The 21,863-nt window shown below is 42.1% G+C and overlaps 1 protein-coding gene across 1 annotated transcript in view; it reads left to right on the top strand.

The window, feature by feature from the left end:
• Positions 1-21,863, top strand: part of SPMIP2 (sperm microtubule inner protein 2) — a 472,857-nt gene that overhangs the window by 222,928 nt on the left and 228,066 nt on the right. The window contains exon 3 of the mRNA XM_078677003.1: positions 4,900-4,958. Coding sequence (XP_078533129.1) covers positions 4,900-4,958 — 59 coding nt within the window. The remainder of the gene's footprint in view (positions 1-4,899; positions 4,959-21,863) is intronic.

The following is a 21,863-nucleotide window of genomic DNA, read 5'->3' as shown; positions in this document are numbered from 1 at the left end:
GGGGTCCTGGCGCTGGGCGCGGTCCAGGCGCGGACGGGCTTGCCTTAGGCGCGCCCGATGCGCGCGGCTGCTGGACGGCCTCCGTAGGAGGGGATGAGGGAGGTAGGAGCAGCTGGGAGGCGGGAGCGGGGCGGCGAATGGGATTGCAGGGGGGCGGGGCCGCAGGGACGCAGCGGCGGGAAAAACGGGCGGGCCGCGGGAGAACTTGGCACAGGAAGGAAAATCAAGTTTAGGCAAGAAAACAAGTACAGGCACAGAGAAATAAAAACAAATCTGGGCAAGAAAGCAAGTACAGACACAGAGGAATAAAAACAAGTCTGGGCAAGAAAGCAAGTACAGGCACAGAGGAATAAAAACAAGTCTGGGCAATAAAGCAAGTACAGGCACAGAGGAATAAAAAAGTCTGGGCAAACAAGCAAGTTAGGCACAGGGGAAAAATACAAGATGAGGCAACAACAATGCAGGCAGAGCTGTGCAGCAGCGTGGGGAGCGACCTGCCTGTCTTTTCTGTCTAAAATGCAAAGTATTGCTGGCTAAAAAGCCAAGAAAGCATGATCATAAAGGCGTCATCATGATATAAAATCACCTTGATGTTTTTTTTTCTTTTACAAAGTGATCAGTGCCTTTCCAATGTGGTTACTACTTGACTGAGGGTTTAAAACCAAGTATTAACCAAGCTCACCTATTTTATGGAAGTACACTATTTCATTCACCTCATGCATGAAAACAAGTATTGACAATAACCTTTGTTTTCACCTTAAAATAGCAATTAGGTAAATGTTTTAGCAAGTGTCATTAACACGTGGCCGCAATGTATTGCGGGGCACTTCGGCATTATACCAAGGAGAATGCATCTATGTGTTGTGACCTATACACACTTGTTTCATGTTCTGATTAGAAACTGCTGGTATCGGCCAGAGCTGAATTATTGTATACTGGATGTTAACAGGAAAGTATTAATCCAGAAATGCTAATAAAGATTCACTTGTACAAAAAAACACAGCAGGCCACAACGTTTCCCGCATCATCTGCTGCATAATTTGCAGATTTAAACAATGTTTTTGTTTCTGGCTCAAACATATCAAAAGTTACTAAAAACACAGTAACACTTTTTCCCATGCAGTGGAAGGCCCGTTGCAAAGGTTGACTGGTCACTTTTTAGTTGCTTTTTGCTGTATTTGGGTGTTAAACTGGTACTAATGGGGAGAAACATTTGCTCAGGCAGTGTTATCACGTGAAAAAATGACAAAATAGAGAAGTAACACTATCCCAAAATGTGCTGCATTACACCACACCCATAGTTTGCCTTTTGATGCCTGCCACATAATTTGGTCTTCCCTGCAGGATAATTCCAGCAGCTCTGATGAACGAACAAAACGGGTATACCATGGGCCGCAGCAGTGTTTTTGGAAAAGAACAGAGGTGGATTGGAAAAATGGGAATCTGAGAGACAGCGTGTGTGAGGGGTGGAATGTGGAAAGCATGTGTGGTTCAGTGTTTGTGAGTGTGTGTATGTGGGTAAATTTGTGTGTGTGACCAAGAGTGTGAGAAAGTTGAAGACAAAGCGTGAGTCTGACTGAGTGTGAGAGTCTGAGAGAATGTAAGCGACCGTGTAAGACAAACATGTCAGAGAGACAGTGGATGTGTCCTCGTGTGTGAGAGCTAGTTAACATATGAGCATTTGAGTGCACATAATAGAATGCATGTGTGTGTTGATTTCCCTGCCATACCAAAGGTAATTCTTGGCTTATGTGGGAGGGCACTTATGGCATATGTGTGGGGGGGTGCTACCCATGGCAGAATGCTTGTCTTGGTATGCTGGCACATGGAGACACCCAAGGCAATATGCTAGTGCTGCTATATTGAAGGTATTGAAGGTAATTCCTAGCATAAGAAAGGATTTTCATAGATAGGGACACCCATTGCAAAATACTGGCCCTAGCATTCCAGGGTAGTTTTTGCCACGGGGGAACAAGTGAAAAGTGAATAGTTTGTTAAGTGTTTTTTACTTCTTTAGTGGGCGGCATATAATTAAACTTCTTCAGAGCACGACTGAGTCGTTTTTAAGTGTGAGCAGGTATATCGGCTAGAGGACAGCAGGCTTGCTGTCAAGAATGGTAGGAAGAGTGACTTAGTGGCTTATTTAGAGCTTGTCAGACAGGGTACTCTGCACATACGAGATGGAGTACCTCTACCTGTCTGGCAAAGTCTCAGGCGTCCTCTCTATTTAAAGTCTGGTGAACTGTCATGCTTCCTCTGGAGGAGCCTCTGCTGGTTCCACTGGTGGAGACCAGCGACCCATTGGGCTGTTGGTTTAATGACCTCATGCTATTCACCAGAAATAGGAAGTACTTTTTTCCTGTTCAGGACTGCCAGGATAATCCTGGAGGTCCCGAACAGTAAAGCAAAAAAATGTCCCCGACACACTGGGAAAACAAAACACAGCATGACTGAGCTGACTCATTAAACATGGTGACTCCTCAGCACAGATGCATTGTCTTCAGTGGAGCTGCTGTGGTGGTGGCTTCTCTAAATGTACAAAAAGTTCTACATGTCTGGCAGAGATCTCTAAATATGGTGGTAGGACTTCCATAGGGCAGCAGAGTTAATTCTTCTGCTGTCCTGACAAACCAATGGACCGTCTGCCAAACTAATAGCAAGCCTTTTAATTACTGTTTGGGCAGGAGTCATTTATTTCCTTTAAAATGACCCAGTTGTGATGGTATTCCTGGCAGGAAAGGTGAGAAAAGAGGCTCAGGGGTTCAAGTTAACATTTTTGTAGGAAATTAACTACTGTGCTGCATAATCTTTCCAGGCCAGAGATGTCACGTACATGAGCTGTTTAATTGGGCCTATGGATGGTATCACTACCTACAGCATTTAGTTGATATCTTTAGAAAGGTGCACTGACCACACTGTCCCTATAGAAACTGTCAAAAATTAGAACATCCCCACCTGCTACGAAAGTAATGATATACTTCTTAACATTTCCCTTTCTGCCATGTTTTCTTATAAGATGCCAAAGAAACTTTCTTAACACATTTCAAGAAAGTTCCTTGACAAACTTTCTTTGAGAAAAAACACACTTTCTCAGGGTGAAGTTTAAATCCTAATCTTGTATTGGCTGCACAAGGTAAGATATTGAAATAGGATTAAATATTTAATGTGAACATGGAAAAACATAAGAAATAGGTTGTCATATAGTAAACACAAGGAGATGATGGACGGAGTTCAGAAACTTTTCAGACACTCAGCCCCAGTCACAGGTCTGGCTTGAATCCATCATCATTCTTTGGCTGACTTCACCACCCCAGTTCAGGCACAGCTATATTCAAATCAGTCTTGCCCCTGTCCCTCATGGTAACAGTCCAGACTGAACTGCCAAGCCATGTCTTCCCTAGACCGGAAACAAGCATCCTGGGACAGGTTTCGGGGTAACACTAGCGTGAATCCAGTGGCAAAGTGAGCAAGGGACCCACATCTGGGTATACCCTGCCAACTTAGGGCGAACAAAGCAAACACAAGGAGATGATGGACGGAGTGCTGAAGCTTTTCAGACACTCAGCCCCAGTCACAGATCTGGGTTGAATCCATCATCATTCCTTAGCTCACTTCACCACCCAGGTCAGACACAGCTATATGCAAATCAGTCTTGACCTTGTGCCTCATGGGAACAGTCCATACCGAGCTGCCAAGCCATGTCTTCACTGGACCGGAAACAAGCATCCTGGACGTGGGTCCCATGCACCCCATGCCACTGGAGTCAAGCTATTCTGGCTGATGAGGGGTGAAACCCCGAAACCAGTCCTAGAATGCTTGTTTCCAGTCAAGGGAGGACCTGGCTTGGCAGTTCGGGCTGGATTGGTCCCATGAGGGACAGGGTCAAGACTGATTTGTATGTGGCTCAGTTCAAATTGGAATGGCATAGTGAGCAAAAAAACAATGGATTTAGGCCCAGAACTCTGTACTGGGGTGAATGTATAACATTGTTCTGCATTCTGTCCATCAAATGTTCTTTTTGCATTTGTCATAAAGTAGGTAAAATCTTACCGCTTGAAGCTCAGTACAAAACTAGCTCCATCTTTTTACAACAGACAATAACTCCATACATTCCCATGAAAACTCTTCCCTCTAAAGCATCCAACCTCCTACATCGTCCTTCTATCCAAAGGTCACGCTTGCAAGGTCATTCATTTTGATACCTCCCTTCCATTCATGATCTGTAGCGATTCTACTCCTAAAGTCTTACAGAAAAAAATGGAACGTGGCTATTTTTTGTCTAGTTTAGTCTTGCCCCCACTTTTCACATTAGCACCAGGACCCCCTATTTTGGACAACAGTGTACTTTACACATTATTTTTCATTCATTCATCCCATGAATTCATTTTCAGGTATCACATTCTATGGTAGTTCACCAGCAGAAAAGTCCACCAGACAATCCTATCACACCTTTCTGTGAGCAGCAAACAGCTGAAGAGACAAAATATAGTGTTGTGAAGTTTTTTTCTCTATTCATATTAGAGACACAGGTCTAAAATAAAACAATTAAGGATAGTCCTGGATTTTTATGCTAATTTCAATTTCCTTCGAGGGTTATGGGTTTTGTAGTGAAATGAGTCAACAGAATTCCTAGATGAGCCTGTGTAAAGTATAGGCATGTCTACATCTTATCAGTGTTAGTTAACGATAAATGTATTTTTACATTGCAGGTGTGTGCAACGAATCATCAAATTGTGATGAGTTTTTAACAGATAAAAATATGTTGGATGCGTCACATTTAAAAAAATTCTATTGAGATTTTGTGTATGGTTATGTTTGCTTTCATGTTTCATATATATATATATATATACGTACACCATAGTATTTTTGTGATGAAAACAAGCTTTTTTCTTTCAATAGCGCAAGGAATTTCGTCAGGCCAGTGAAGACAGAGTGACCCATCGGTATCAAAATCCATGGTAAGCATATCTCAAATCGAAGGAGAATTAGCAAAACTATGATGCATTGTCTGTAATCATTCTATATACTCAGTTTAAAAAACTGGCTTGAATAATCTGGAAGGATAAATAAATTATTTACGCCAACTATGGCACGCTACTCTACAAATAAGAAACCTCCTGAAATACATAGCACATATGAAATAGAATATAACACCCACCAGAATGAATACATTTCAAAACCAATATGATAAATGGCAGAATCAGTATATAATGTCGCAAAACTAATAAAATACACAGAAGAATTTATACATAACTTAGTGAATGCTATGAATGATACATATGTGAAAAGGAATAAAACATATCCTTAAATATGTCAACCATATTCAAATAATTATGGCCCTCACTAAAAAGAAAATGGCAAGCACTAAAATTAATATAACGTGAATTGAAAAGAGAATGGCATTGGCTGAAATGACTGACGTTAACAGGAATATGACAGATGTTGAAATGCATATGATGATCTGAAATTAATATATCAACACTTCGTCAGGAGTAGTAAGCGCTATGTAAATACAAATAACCTTGAATTAAATAATTATGACACAATAAAATAAATGTCCGGTATTTTGAAATGAATATAAGTAAAAAAAATATGACTGTGAATCCTTGTAATGAATGACTGTTGTTGAAGTGAATATGACCCAGACTGAAATTAATAAAACTCACAATGAAATGAATATAGCATACTTTGAAATGACCACAAAAACATGAACATTTATGCAAGACCTGTTGAAATTAATATAGGCTATATTAAAACGAATATAAAACAAGTTCAAATGAATGTAGGTTTAGCTCAAATGAATATGAGAAGTGTTAAAGGATTGTGATATATGCTGAAATAAATGTGACATGCATTTAAATAAATATGGAATGCATTAAGAGGAAAATGACACACCTTAAAGTTAATACAGCATGTGTTGAAACAAATATGAGATGTATTGATATTATATGAAATGCTAAAATAAATATGACTTTTGCTAAAATCAAAAGGATCTATGCTTGAATATCACATGCATTAAAATGAAAATGACCCACACTGAAATGAATATGACATACATTCAATCAATTATGATATGTATTGAAATGGAAATGACCCCCCTCAAAGAAACATGGCTTGCACTAAAATAAATATGGCTTATGCTGGTATGAATATGACACATTGAAATGAATATGGCATCCATTGAAAGTAATAGGAATAGAATTTGACATGCCCTAAAATACATTTGACCTACGCTAAAATTAATACAAAATTTGTTGAAATGAATATGGCATGTTTTTAAATGGATATGACTAGGGTTGAAATGCATCTGACACATGTTGGCAGGACTATAGAACCAGAAGAAATTACTATAACCCATGTCAAAATGAGAAAGAAAATCCTGGAAGATAATAGGAACCCGCTGAGATAAATTTGGCAACAAGGAAATGAATAAGGTATATATTGAAATAAATATGACTCCTGTGTGAAAACATGTGGCATAAATTGAAATGATGATGATATGCAATGAAATAAATGTGACATATTGAAATTGTTATTACATACACTAAAATGGATATGGAATGAAGTGAAATTAATATAACAAGCTTTTAAAAGAGAATAAATCTTTTTCATGTTTATTTAAATTTTAATCAATAACTGCAGACAAACAAAGCAGCACACATCTGGGCATTGACATACATGGCATAGTAACTTTGTTTGTGTATCTACACTATTAATACAACCCTGAACACTGCATTGGTTTGCGCAAGAGGAAATACATTGGTGTAGTCATTTCAAGAGAGAGATGACTTTTATAATCACTATCAAAGCTGTAAGACAAACATCCTATCAGCCTGTCACATGCAGTGGCATTATCATTTCCAACATGTTTGTCCTGGCTTCGTTACAGTAATCAGGACTGAGGCTGTTCCATCAGATGCCTACACACTTGAATCCAATTGCTTTTTCAAATATCTCCTCAAATAACCCCCATATATCGTTAGGCCTGCATTTCAGCAGTTGTTGCATTGCATAGCATTTGGCAGATTCAATACAGTAAGCTGCATTCTGCAGCCAAGCTTCTGTTTTGGGTGGTGTGTCTTTCAGCCAGGTCACTGCTACCCTGCTGTTGGCCAAAAGTAGGAGCATACCTTGTCTTCAAATGCTGATTCTAATTCCCTTTCCTAGTGCTATTTAACTGGAGATACAGAGCAGCCATGGCTGAAGCACAACTGCCATAAACCTAGGACACCCAACCTTCTGTTAATGTCTGATGTTAGACGTATGTCTGTGGGTATATTCAGGCGGCCGAGGATGAAAGGTTGGGAATGCATCCCTAGTGGGGTGCTCAAGCCTAAAGTATGAAAAGATGTCAACGGACTGGTCATAGTCACCAGTTTGAATGCATCTAGTGTTAAGACTTCCTCCCCTGGCACAGATGTCCTAGTTGCAGTAGGCCTTTTACTGGGAAGTGTCGCTACAACAAAGGGTGAAAGTGTAGGAGGAAGCAGAAGGTTCCACAGCAGAGTCGTAGCATGGAAATATAACATGTCATGGCCAGCCCTGCACATCAGAGTCCACCAGACCCAACATGTACAATACACTGTGTGATTTCAAGTGAGGGCTTGGGGTGCTTAATGCATAATGCTGTCAACAAACAACCCTCCACTACCTGGTCTTTTTTGATCAGGAAATGTGGCAGTTGGGACCCATGATTGCACCAGTGTACCACATAATGTGCTTGTGCTGTTAAATAATACATGTAGAGGTCTAGGACCTCAAAGTCCCCCCACCCCCACTTCAGGGGCAATGCAAACCAATTTAGCCAGCATAGCCTTCATGGCCTTGAAGAAATGAATGTTGAGTGGGATTGGCATATTTGTGAATAGTAAAGGGATTGAGGCAATATTACCATTTTTATTATGGCATGCCATTGAAAGTGTCAGTTTAATCCACGGTTTCACATAGGTTTCCAGTTTATCTAAGATCAGGCCATAATGTTCATGATTCAGAATGTCTTAGTCATGAAATAGTGTGGTACCTAAGTATTTAATGGAGTTCTCTTTCCATTTTTTTGGAAACTCCAGGGGTGGTAATTGAAGGTCCAGACACTTCTTCATAGCGCGCTATTTTCCTCAATAAAGGTAGAAGGTTGTGTCCAGGATCTTTAATAAAAAAAGCAAGATGCTATCCTCATGTAAGGAAATTATTATTCTTTTGTCTGGGAGGGCAATCCCCCTATGAGATTGGTGCTGCCAGATTTTACAGGCGAGCGGTCTAACAGCCAGAGCAAATACGAAAGGGTTGAGTGGACATACCTACTGTGCCCCAGTCGCTTTGGAACCAACAGAATAGATTATTATTCACTTTCACCTTACCCCTGGTGAGGGTATACAATAGGCTCGCAAATTTTAGCAGATATGTACCTAGCCCCATATGCGCGAGTACAGAGTACAAATCCAACCATTCAAGCAAACCAAAGGCCTTTTCTGCATCTAGAAAGGATGACACTGCCATGACTTCTGAATGCATTCGTTGCATTAAGGCAAATAAAGTACAAACATTATTAGAAGTAACTCTACCTTTTATTAACCAGTCTTCTCCGGGAGCACTAGGTTATCCATATATAGGGCAAATCTTGTTACAGTGACCTTGGCCAAGATCTTATTGACCAAGTTCCATAACAACAAGGGCCTTTACAAATGACATTTGGAGGGGCCCTTACTAGTCTTTAGCAGTTAACGTGATTATAGCTTCTCTGGAGGTTAAGGGTAGTTGCCACCTCTCCAACGCTTCCATATATACTTCAAGCAGGCGTGGGTCTAAAGTCTGCTTATATTGCTTATAAACCTCAGCAGTCAGACCATCTAAACAGGGGTATCTATCACCTAGAAAGCTTTCTATCGCACTGATGACCCACCCAACTGAGATGTGGGGTAAGAAGGGATCTCTTATTTCATTGTACACCCATGCCAATGCAGCTTCAACTAAATAGTCAGAGAAGGTTTCAGGGATAGTACGGCCCTTAGAAATATATAAAGTGGCATAGTAATCAACAAATTATTTTACAATCTTCTCTCTTGTTGTGGCACAACTATCATCCTGCGTAAAAAGCCTGGTAAAAATGGGTGGGTGTTAACTCTAGCTCGAAATTATTTGGTTATTTGCTGTCAGATATCCCTGCTTGTTTGGAGCTGGCCATCCCCCTAACCCAAACTTTAAATGTGTTCCATAGCTTGGATTGAAGAACAACAGTGCCTTGGTTGTTTTCAAAGTACTCTTTAATCAGTGCCCCCATCTCATCACAGAGCATTCAATCATAGAGGGCCATAGAGGAAAACCTCCATCTAACCTAGTGTGGCAGTGCAACAGGGAGTTGGAACTCCAATGTTACTGGAGAGCAATGTGATAATCTCTGCGGTAAATACAGAACATCCGTCCCATACTGTAAACGGTCAGTATTTACGAACCAGTAGTCAGTATGAGAAAAGCTATCATGTACTGAGGAATAAAAGAAGAATACTTGCTTAGGGACAATTAGGTGTCTCCACGTATCTATGATGGCATATACTGGCGCTAGATGAGTGCTTATTCCCCCAGTACCTCCTTTAGGAGACTCACCTCTCTAGCATAGTCTAAGGCATGGGTACTCACAAACATTTTCCCAGGCGCCGCAAAGTTTGGTCTATGGTGTGACCGAGGGCCGCACTGATGCCAGCGGGGAGTGTAAAGTGGGTGTAGGGGAAGCAAAGCAAGTATGTCTAGTGGCTGTCTTAAAAAATTAAGGTTATCATAAAATGTTAAGGACCTAGCTACTTCATTTCTCTAACTGCAATTAACCTTTAAATAGGTGTTTGCTGTATATTTAACTTTTTTTTTCATGTTAGTGCTGAGTGGAGTAAACGGCAGCCCTGTGCTGCTGCTACCCAGGGGGCTGCATGTAAAGGTCAGGAAGGCCGCATGCGGCCCCTGGGCCGTACTTTGAGTATCACTGGTCTAAGGAGATAACAACAGTCTTATCCAGAGCCGCATCTAAAACAATATTAAGGTCACCACCACAGATAAAGTATTGTAACTCATATTGTTGCCAAATTATATATATTCAAGCTAAATCCACAAAAAAGTGGGGAGACTCACTGTTAAAAACATAAACATTAAGAATATCAGAGGGCCAATCAAAAAAAAATACCATTGACTGCAATCACCCCATCAGGGTCAGCGTATACACAGTCAAGGTAGGGAGCAACAGATTTAGGTATAAGAACAGATATACCCCTCGCATAAGAGCTGTATGAAGCAAAATAACGGAATGGGCACCATCTTGTTTCAAAGGCATGAGAAAGCTGCAAGTACCACCCTTTCTTTTTTCAAACTATTAAGACCTCTAATGTACCAGGTCACCATTTTATTGTTATGGGCAGTCACCACCCCCACCCCCTCACCCCAATTAGTAACAATGGGTTTGCAATCTGAGTACACAAGATGATAAAATACCAACAGGTTGTAAGTCCCAATGCAGCACTGCACCCATCAGCTTAGCAAACAAAACAAGCATTGAAAATGCAATAGGTTGCGCCTTTGATTAGGTTAAAGCCATTTGCTTTGCTAATGGTATTATTTAGCAAAGGAATGGCTTTAACCTAACGAAAGGCAAGACCTATTGCATTTTTAATGCTTGTTTAAACCAGTGGCCATCTTTCACAAGTTAAAATGTAACCATTATGCGCGTACAATACATCAATGTACTCCTCCACAGGTTAACCACAGTTAATGAACCCAGTGTGTGCTAATTTCTGTCTGGTACAGTATCACAACACAACTCCATAAGCAGAAGAGTGGCATAGAAGGGTGCCATGTGCCGTGATACAAACAGGGGAAATTGGCTCCCCATCTCTTGGTTTGATATTGGCAGTAAAAAATAGCTACAGGCGGGGTGCGTTGGACCCCTTAAACGAATGGCTCCGGTGCCACTGCACCTTCTGTACTGTTTGATAGCTACACCTCTGGAGCACAAGCAGTTTGTGTTTGCCAAGTCTGAAAGACAAGCTGCACTGCACAGGTCTGTGATCGCGTGAATTATGTCTTCAGAAGAGTGGAAAGTAGAAGAAAGCACCCTCGGCTAACACTGAAACAGCTAAAAGGTAATCTCGAATTGCACCGAGACAACTCCCTAGTGAGTGTCCTGCTGCTCAAACGATGTATACACAAATACATTGTTGCAGCAGGAGAGGTTCTGCACTGAAGTGAATCACGCTGCAGCTGCACTCTTTCAAGTATGTGCGTGCCACGTGCATCTGTCTACATGGAGCGTGCGGAGAGGGTATTAGAGCATCGTGCAGCCTGTGGGGTGAAAGGACAGTCATGGCTGCCCACGGCCAGGCTGCTGCAGGACAGGTCGTCAATCTGTACACAGCGCTGCCTTAAAACACTCTCAGAATACTCTATCGAGATACGGGGTGGGGTGAGGGCTGCTGAGAGGCACGCCTTTATCACACACTGGGAGACCTGTTTGAAAACACAGTCAAACCCGAGGAACCTGCTGGATAGATTCAAAGATATTGAGACAGAAAAAGAAGGTGCACTCTTAGAAAAATCAGTGCCAGGAGTTGCTTTTTTGTATAAATTCTTCTTTATTTTGAATTTCTTTCAAACATCATAGGCACAGCCAACGCGTTTCGTTCCACTCTTTGCCTTTTGGAACTTCGTCAGGGCAATAAATAATAAACTTGAGACTTCAAAGAAGTAAAGTTCGAAGTGCCACACAGTTCCACATATTACGCTGTGCAGGCCGGACGTGCGTTCTCATAAATAAGGATAGCGTATATCAGCCTGTAGGTCCTGGAGTAATCTTGTGTTTCACGCAGAGAGATTAAGAACCCGTTTTCAAATTGTGCCAGCCTCTATTCGTATTACAAACGTCGAGGTTCCCCGGAATGAAATCACAGACCAAGTGCTTGTGAGCAGTACCGGAAACTTAAAGTACAACGTGCCGAACCTATGATAGGATATCGGCTCTCAGACCCTCGGCTGAACGCCGCACACGCCGAGGGTCTGAGAGCCGATACCCTATCATAGGTTCGGCACGTACTTTAAGTTTCCGGTACTGCTCACAAGCACTTGGTCTGTGATTTCATTCCGGGGAACCTCGACGTTTGTAATACGAATAGAGGCTGGCACAATTTGAAAACGGGTTCTTAATCTCTCTGCGTGAAACACAAGATTACTCCAGGACCTACAGGCTGATATATGCTATCCTTATTTATGAGAACGCACGTCCGGCCTGCACAGCGTAATATGTGGAACTGTGTGGCACTTCGAACTTTACTTCTTTGAAGTCTCAAGTTTATTATTTATTGCCCTGACGAAGTTCCAAAAGGCAAAGAGTGGAACGAAACGCGTTGGCTGTGCCTATGATGTTTGAAAGAAATTCAAAATAAAGAAGAATTTATACAAAAAAGCAACTCCTGACACTGATTTTTCTAAGAGTGCACCTTCTTTTTCTGTCTCAATATTCTTGTAAATCACGCATCCTACGGCAGCGGATGTTAGAAGTGTTTGCACCACCATTAATTGGGAAACAAATGAATCGTTGTGCATGACCAGGTCTGCTGCTTTGGTCCTTCTGTCTAACAGATTCAAAGATATGTCTTTCTCATTTAACATAGGGTATACAGACTGCAGTCTGGGGCCACGGAAGTGGTGCAGTCCGTGTGGTGATGTCCAGGGTTGTGGAATGATGAAGTGTGACCCAGAGATGGACTACAAACACAGGGCAGCGTGGGAAAAGAGTGGCAGCTCTTGGAGCGAACGAGACCCGCGGATGGTATATGATAATGCAAGCATTGTGCGGAGTATATAGGGAAGACAGTCTGAGATCCCAAGCGCATCCTAACAAGGGATGTCCTTTGTTTCTCGGAATTTGTAATGTTTGCAAGGCTGAGAGTAAACAACAGCTTGCACTATTGACACATCTCAGAGGAATTTCCATTAGAAAGTCCGTGGTGGTTTATGAGGAAAGGAAGTGGCCGGAGAAGAAGGGAAAGCTGTCTTCAAGTAGGAACAGCCAGTGTTCAATTACAACAAGCATCGATCTCTTATCTTTATGGGGCCACGTGTTTCTAATTAGCGTTCTCTCAAAGGAATTTTTTTTTGACAAAACCAAGATTTTTTTCTTTGAGAGGTCAGGGGCAGTGCGCTCCTCCACGTTAATTAGAAACACATGGCCCCATAAAGATAAGAAAGTGCTTTGCGACAGCAGCAAAGCAGGCGACCCATTCCGGATCGGAGGCAATAGGGCGTCAACCAAAACCCCTCATTTCCAATGGCAGGCCACCATTTAGCATAAACACTGACACCAGCCAATGAAAATGAGGGGTGGGACTTCAAGTACCCTTCTCAAATCTACTCTCCTACGCAATCTCTCGCCCAGCGTGGAGCGCTTTGCGCTGCAACGCCAGGTGAGACCTAAAAAGGAAAACATTAAGAAACATGCAACTGGCATCCCCCACCCACCCAGAATACTACCCCCAACTGCGGTGGTGTATCCCAGTTGCTTAGGTACATAACTCTGAGTGCAATGCAGATCGGGGCATACACCACCACCCACGAAATCTCGCTCCAATAGATTATCACAGTCCAGAGAAATAGTGAAGTAAAAGCCAACAACAAAAATGTGTAGCAGTTGTTAGGGTACGTAGCTATCTCACCTTCAGGCACCACTCATTGTAGTAGAGTTCAAAAAAGGACAAAAGAATCATAGAAACTAGCTAACCATATCAACTAAACATCCAATATCATACCAGTTCTGATGCATAGCTTCGTACGTACTTGTGTTTCATAATCTAAACCACAGTTATTCATTCCACGTCACTTAGTAGTTGCTGGGAACTCCAGTCTGGTTCTGCGCAGAGCGGTACAGATCTTGAGGCAGTCAATTTTATGCAGAATTTGCAAGCACCTTCTCGTTTGTTGAAGAACAAGGTGTGACCCTCCGCTGTCCCATTATGCTTTGTAGGGTACATCAGGGCATATTTTATACCCGCAGTTTGCAAGAAAGGCCTGTCTAGCCTTTTGAACAGATATGGAGCATTTGTATTTGCGAAACGGTTGGGTGCTAAACCCATACAAGCCATGAATAAAGTTTACCAAGCTAAATTTCTATCCTGTGCTAGTTATGGAAGTGGTGTATGGGGATATAAGGATTGTGGTGAGATACAGAGAGCTGAAAATTATTTTATCAGAAGATTACTGTTAATCCCACAATCAGTCGCCAATTTTATGGGTTTGTGAAGAACTGGGGTTGGAGTATATACAGCTCTTTCACCCCTAGCTCAGTGGTTCACAATTTGTTCAAGTATTGAGATAGGGCTGAACTAGGCTATCATAAAAGATTGTATTTCCCTGGATAAAGATAATTCCATCCCGTGGCTGCGCTATATTAAAGTGTGGCTGGAAAAACTAGGGTGTCAGGATCAGTCCTGGATTAAAAAGCAATTTATGACAAGAGTTAAAGCAGATAGAGAAGAAAGAGAAGTTTTAAAACTTACAGCTCGGGCCCACATACTCCTAAAACCAGATGTTTTTATGGAACCCTACTTAATTACAGTTATATCACCCCATCACCACTTTCTTTTAACTCGTTTTAGATTTAATCTTTTGCACTTGCTTTTAGTAGTACCCCAGGGGCAGCATAACGTGGAAGACCAAGGGCCATGCTCATGTGATAACTTCTCGGTCCAAGATACAGTGCACTTTTTTATGATCATTACCAGACCTTAAGACAATGTTATATTTTACCGTTGCTCAGAGGGAAGGGATTTGGGCAGGTAAAACCAGCCCTGATGTGCCTTCAAATGTTACAGTCCCCTAAAATGTGCTTTAATGTGGTAAGCATTTTGGTGGGTGCTCTGAGAAGTAGTAAAAAACTTTGAGTAGCTGAAAATGTACAATGGCCTTTTTAAATTGAATCTCTTTATAGTACCTAAATATTGAAGATATATATTTATGATGAAATGTACTTTTTATCTTTGTATTTATTCATGTGATGTACTTTTGTGGTTTTTATTTAACCGAATAAAGTATCTATTGATTGATTGAACAGGTTTTGGTAAAAACTGTAGGAGAGTCAGGCATACTGATGTTCAATGTTGCTACGTTCCCTTGCCAACAAAAAAACCATGGACAAGGCCCCTGTAGTTGAGAAATTTAGGTATAATGAGGCAGGCAGGAGCTCTCTGCCGTGGCCTTGCAGTAAGGGACCAATGAGACCCTCTCCACTTCAAAGCTCCATGAAAATAACTCTCTGCCATATATCTTAATGAAAAGTGTCTCAATAATTATCTCACCTCTATTGAAGGAGGTAGATTTGCAATTCCCATGCTGCAGATGTTATTGTGTTTGGTCTCTGCTTCTAAGTCTTCCACTTTAGTCTTGGCAGAAGCCATTTATTTCTCCAGCAGGGTGAGAATATCACTTGATGATCTATAGGTGTTTTCCAGGTCAGAGATGTTTTGCTTGGCTTCATCTAGTTGGTTACCTTGCCTGTCCAGGCATTCAGCAGGGTATGGTGGCTAGGGGCCAGATGTAGGTATCCAAATACCGGTCGGTCACGGCCGAAAATACCGATTTTCAGCCGTTACGGACTGGTATTTGGATACTGAGATGTAGGACATTAAAAAATACAGATTCGGTAATTTTACCGAATCAGTAAATTTACAGAATCGGTAAAATTACTGAATCTGTATTTTGAAATGTAGGTAGCACTGTAAACAGTGCTACAGGGCTTTAAGGATTCGTTATTTACCACCAACTATTAGTTGGTGGTAAATAACGAATTCCTATGTAAATGCAAATATTTGCATTTACACCTGTGCCATGTGACAGACATACATGCCCTTAGGGCATGTATGTGTGCCACATGGCACACAAGCACTAATCAGGGGTGCAACAGGGTGTCAAAGTGACACCCTGCCACCCTTGACTTTTTCGGTATTTACCGAATCGGTATTTACCGATTCAGTAATTGACATTCATTCCTATGGGCCTGGAGGCCCATAGGAATGAATGGCATACCGATTCGATATATACCGAATCTTACCAATTCGGTATTTTTTACCGAATTATTATCTACATCCCAAATACCGATTCTGAAATACCGAATCGGTAAAATTTGGTATTTTAGAATCTTTATTTTCAGATTACCTACATCTAGCCCTTAGTGAACTAATGCGTATACTGTATGTTCAACCTCATGGTCACTGGTTCAAATCCCAGGGTGTCCACTCATCCTTTCATCCATTTACGGTGGATAAAAAAGTGCCACTGAGATAGGTAACAATAGGTATCCATTATTCAGTGCCAAGATGCCCTTGGGTGAATGTGTGCTTTACAAATACATGTTATGTTATTTGATCCAAGCACTGAGATATAGAGTCAGTTTTGTTGACAAGCAGCACATTTCAGCCCTTCACACCAGGGCCTTACCATAATCCAGTACAACACAAATCACCTCCCTAACAATACAGGTGTGTCCACTACCAGCCGCTGACTGGGGAGCAGGACCTACACCTGGTTGCTTCTCTCTCCGCCAAATCTCCCAGTTAGCTAAGAGTGGGGCTTGAGTTACAGCATTATGTGGCTATCTTGATGCCCAGCTGGGCACACCCTATAGAATAAACCCTTTACAATGCCATGCATGGTCATGTGATATGAGGAGCCTATGGTACAAGGATATGAAGTATAAAGAGTTTGGCGCACAAAGACAGAGACAGACTTATTACAAGCTGGGTGGAACAGTATTAATGCTTGGTTTTGTGTAGTGACACCACTCTTCACAATTATATTGATTCTGGTCTGTTATAATGTTTTTGCTATGTGCTAGTCATTTTAAGAGGTGTCATATTTGTAGAGTTGTAATTTTGACATGAACAGGTTCCCATAGACAATGCAGTATGTATAGAACACTGTTTCATAACCAGCATTGAAACAATGTAAAATGCATTGATGTCATCAGTGGTATTTTATACTATATACAAAATGTAAATAATAGTAATGAACAGTGATCTAAATTTAGAGAATGGTTGTATGCCTCAACAATAGTCTCAAGAAAATTGACATCATTCAAACTTCATAAATAGAGGAGTAACTAGTAGGGTTGAAGAATTCATATTTCCTTTGCAAAAGGTTATCGGTGAGATTGTACTTGGAGCAGCATGCAGTTTTGGAATTTCCCCTGTGTTAAGAAAGAATTAGTTGGTGGAATAATTCTCCCAGTGGCCTGAAGTATGGGCCATCAAAAGAAGGATTTTACACTCTCCGCTGTAATTAGAATGGATGGCGTCTAGTCATTTTTTTCTGACCCTCACCGCCAGGAAAAACCTGGTGGTAAGGGACAGAAAAAACAGTAATGAGGGGGTGTCATTAGATGTTTTGTTTTACAAAAATAAACTTCCTCTCTGGGAGTTTGTTTCTGATAGACAAAAAACGTTGTAAAAGTTTGATGGACGGCCGTCATAGCTGATTATACCATTCATCAGGCTTTTCCTACATTAACAGGAACTAGCATGTTATAGGTCAATGTTAATGTAGGGAGCTGTCTGCTGGGCTAGCGGACAACTGTAAATTTGGCTGGCGGTTATCCTTTGTGGTGGTAGAGGTATTGTCCTCTGACATCCTGATGGAGTAAACTATGTACACCAAACTCTAAATTAGACCCTCAGTGCAGTAACCAGCAGGCTAACTTGCAGATGTTGATTTTGCATTAAATACACAGCATACCACAGAGACTGCGTGCACTATATTCTTCATTACAGCATTTTAAATACATAATAGTTGCAGGCTTCCATTTTTGTCAGTTGTGTAACTCCCAAGAGAAAATCTGAAAAGTAATTAATTAAATAAATAAATAATAAAAATAAAAAAATACACCAGGCTCTCTGGTAGTATAATTTCTTAGGGTCTGTTTTAAAGTTCAGCGAATGGGTTACACCGTCACAAACGTGACAGATATTCCGTCCGCCATATTACAAGTTCCATAGGATATAATACATTTGTAATACAGTGGACAGGATATCGGTCACATTTGTGATGGAGTAATCCTTCCGCCAAACTCTAAATTGAGCCCTTACTCTTAACAGAAGCCCTGTTTGTGAGCTTGCTTGTGATACTACATTGATGCCATACAGCTTTTTTAAAGTGAAGCTTACAACTGGTGAGTATAGGCTAGGGCTCTCTATATTGTGAACACTCAGTGGAGTAAGAGCTGTGACACCCACAGTGCACCCCTTTTTTGAGTGAGGAATGCTACTGCACCCTAAAACCATTATAGGCATTGACTGGCGGTGACAGCAGTTGATTTGGTGTCCAGGGCCACTTGCCTTTTTTCTTGAAACCTTGAGGGAAGGCTGCCTACCAGTAATCCCCAGTAAAAGGTGGAGACAGTCCCTATAATTTAGGATCTTGCCTTCATTGTGTTTGCAACATGAACGAAGAGCATGTATGTCTCTGGATGACAGATGTGTGGTTCCAGATGACTTGGTGAATTGTGTGCTCCTTTTGGACTCCATTAGTATGTGGCAAATTATGTTTATCTTTGTGAGGGCTGGCTATGTAAATCATGTACACTATATGTATACATGTATTCCTTTGCTGCCCTTCTTTCTTGCACCTTGCACTTAAGGAGCATAAACCAGCCCATCTCTTTGGTCATGGTAGACTTCATCTGCCCATAGTCATGCGTGGTTGCCATCTCCCATGGCAACAGGAGCAGATACTCAGCCATATTTAAGTTGAATTCACATCTCATCTGGGATCTGACGGGGAACTGAAGGATGGCTACAAATTTAAAATGCTGTAGCTCCTCTGGCTGTATTTTGGCTCCTGCTTTGGCTACTAGAGGGGTATAAGTATGCAGTCTCTCAACCAGTATGTGATTCATTATTGGTTTCTGGACTCCAAAAAGACCTCAACACCCGTGCAGGAAGAAGACAACACAATCAAGAGTTGAGTCTCTTTATGGCTGCTATTGTTTCTCTAAACTGGTTCTAAATCTGGGAAGTCTACAAAGAGACCTTTTGGTTGTACATTGCGGGGAGAAGGAGAGCTTACCTGTAGGAAGAGTGTAACTGTGCCTGCCAGGAGAAGTCAACCTGATCGAAGGCAGGTCTTCACAAGGCATAGCTGATGATGGATCTGGTTGGCAAATGTCATCTTGGTAATGAAGATGCTTCTTTGCCTGTCATTATCTTAAAGGACAGGCTGAATTATTCCCCAAACACCTACGCTGTACCACTATCATCTCTTTATCAACCCCATGAGGACCAGGAGGAAGTTGGACTTCACATCACTGGCATGGGGCCTAATTCTGTTGTCTGAAGAAAGTCACCCTGAGTATGGAACTTTTTGAACTATCATTATAGCCACTGCAGACCCTGAGCGTATCTTCCTGGGAAAAAAATATTTGGTGATTAGTCAGATTTTTGTAGGTAAAAAAACTCTAATCTGAAGATACACATTCTGAATGAAAAATTGGGTGCTGCTTGCTTCTTCTTAAATTTTGGGATGACATGACAGAAAATAGTCCAACCCTTAGAGATACTGGCTCCTACAGATGCTACCAGGTCTTAAAAGAAAGAATGGACATATCATCAATCAGAATATTTTGATAGAGGGGAAAATGAAAGAATAGATAAAATATTGTTGAAATATTAAATATGCACTGGGACGCAAATTGTGATTGTCCACGGCGGGTCTCTTGGCCCCCTCATGAGCCAAAATGGCATCAAAAGGTGGCAGAGCTTTTTCTGTCTAAATTTCCCAACTCTGGAATGAATTACCAGAGAACCTCCGTAAGGAACCCGCCCTCCTCCCTTTCAGGAAGTGTCTTAAGACTTATCTGTTTAGCCCTGGCTATAATCCAATAAATGTGTTTGGTGCGCTTCTGGGATGGTAGAAGGTACCTAAGCTTTCTATACAAGCGCTAAGAGACCTTTAGGTGTTTATGCTCTATAGAAGCTACAATTAACATAAAACTAGTGAGTGTGTGTGGTGGGGTATCAAGAACAGAAGGTAAACCAGATCGTTTTAACGAGGGTTTTATTTTTCCCAATACCCTTCTCTGTCTACTGGTCAGTCTTTCGTGTGCGAAGTTTGCAGAATCCGTCTTGTTTCTGGGGGTGGAAGCCTCAGGGAAGCGTATACCGAGCTCTGTGTCTCTTTCTGACAGCTGGTTCCCAGGGTCGGTTGGTCCGGGACGAAAGCCACAACCCAAAATAAAAGAAAATAAGGAAAAGAAATCAGGACACTCGTCCTATGTTCTGGTTCCTAAACCAGGGACCAGGGGGCGGGGGGGGGTTTAGGAAAAGCTACAGCTCCAGTGCACTACGTGACAACACACGACGGAAGCGAGGGTTGGTGCTCGAGTGCTCGTGAGGTGAAGAACAGGTAATATTTACAAAAAGGGGGGATATATACAAGGAGCAACAAGTGGTGGCGAGGAATTGGTGTTTTACGAGGTCGGGTGACTTTTCCTCCCTACCCAGCCCGCCACTTTGCTCCGTACCTCTTCAAGCCACGCTCCTCCCCTGGGAACTGGAATGGCTTAATAACTTTAATAACTCAAACCTGGCTGAGGAGCTCAGCTACACTGGCTGTGAGCTCTAATCAACCACTCTGGGTCGGAGCATTTCGCATCACCACCAGCATAACATTTGGGACTATTCTCAGGCAATCACCCACCACCCCCCTGAGACTCTTGAAAGTGGTTGTATGATGTTATAACGCATTCCCTTGCAACACATGCCTTTTCTACGCATGTGTTACAATGGGAATGCCATTACCACGCATATGGTTTACCACGAAAATGCCTTTACCACGCTTAACTTTACAGCGATTTTCGTTGTATAACTATGCATGATAATGGCATTTTCATGTTAAACCGACTGCTGGGCTGATTATTTAGTTAATATCTATAAACATTTTTTAATATATCCTAACCTAATAAATTGTTATTTTAAAAAAATATACTCACAGTTTTTGTCCGTAATTCTCTTTCCTCTTACACTGTTTCAATCGGTCCTTTTTCTATTTTTTTGACACTGCAGTACATAGATGCACGTACGTAATTGGAGAAGCGTGGCTCAGTGGTTAGAGGCGGCAGACCTGGAAGCTGAGATCGGCCGTGGACCAGGGTTCGATTCCCCGCCTCGGCGGGTCTCGGGCTCAAAAATTCCACTGACTCGACAATTCTCGCTCCGGTGCCTACTCGACTCACGGGGTCACACTCTGCGACTCTGGGCAATAGCTTGCTTAATCTCCACTACGGCCCCTCGTGGCGGGATGCCTGGCTTTCACCTTGTGGATACCCTGCCGGGGTATCTCACAGGGGAATACCAGGACGGGTTCCCTAAGCAAGCGCCTTGATACCTTCGGGTGATACGTGCGCTATATAAGTCGCAATACATTTACATTACATTTACAATTACGTCGTTAGGGAGGCTCTTATTAAGGACAACAGCCACTGAAGATAATTTTTCAGGTAAGACTTTTCCTTTTTTTTTAAACCCCATTAGTTTTTTTTGGGGAGGGGGGAGATCCCCCAAACCCCCCTTTTTTATTTCGACCTTTAACCCTTTGCGTGCTGGTGACGGAACCACTCCGTAACCAGCCACGGAGGCGCTGTGCTGGTGACGGTGTGGTTCCATCACGGCCCGGCCGCCGCACCTGCGTGGCATCAATTTTGCGCCTGCGTGGCACGTTCTATTAAGCGGGCAGGGCCATGACGGAACCACTCTGTCACAAGCACATCGCGTCCGTGGCTGGTGATGGAGTGGTTCCGCCACCAGCATGGAGGCGCCGCACGGCACCCCCTCACCCCCAGCGCCGCAGCG

Source organism: Lissotriton helveticus, chromosome 2_1 (assembly GCF_964261635.1).
Source record: "Lissotriton helveticus chromosome 2_1, aLisHel1.1, whole genome shotgun sequence".
Classification (NCBI taxonomy): domain Eukaryota; kingdom Metazoa; phylum Chordata; class Amphibia; order Caudata; family Salamandridae; genus Lissotriton; species Lissotriton helveticus.
Note: the sequence above shows the minus strand (reverse complement) of the source record. Positions and strands in the feature narration are given on the sequence as shown.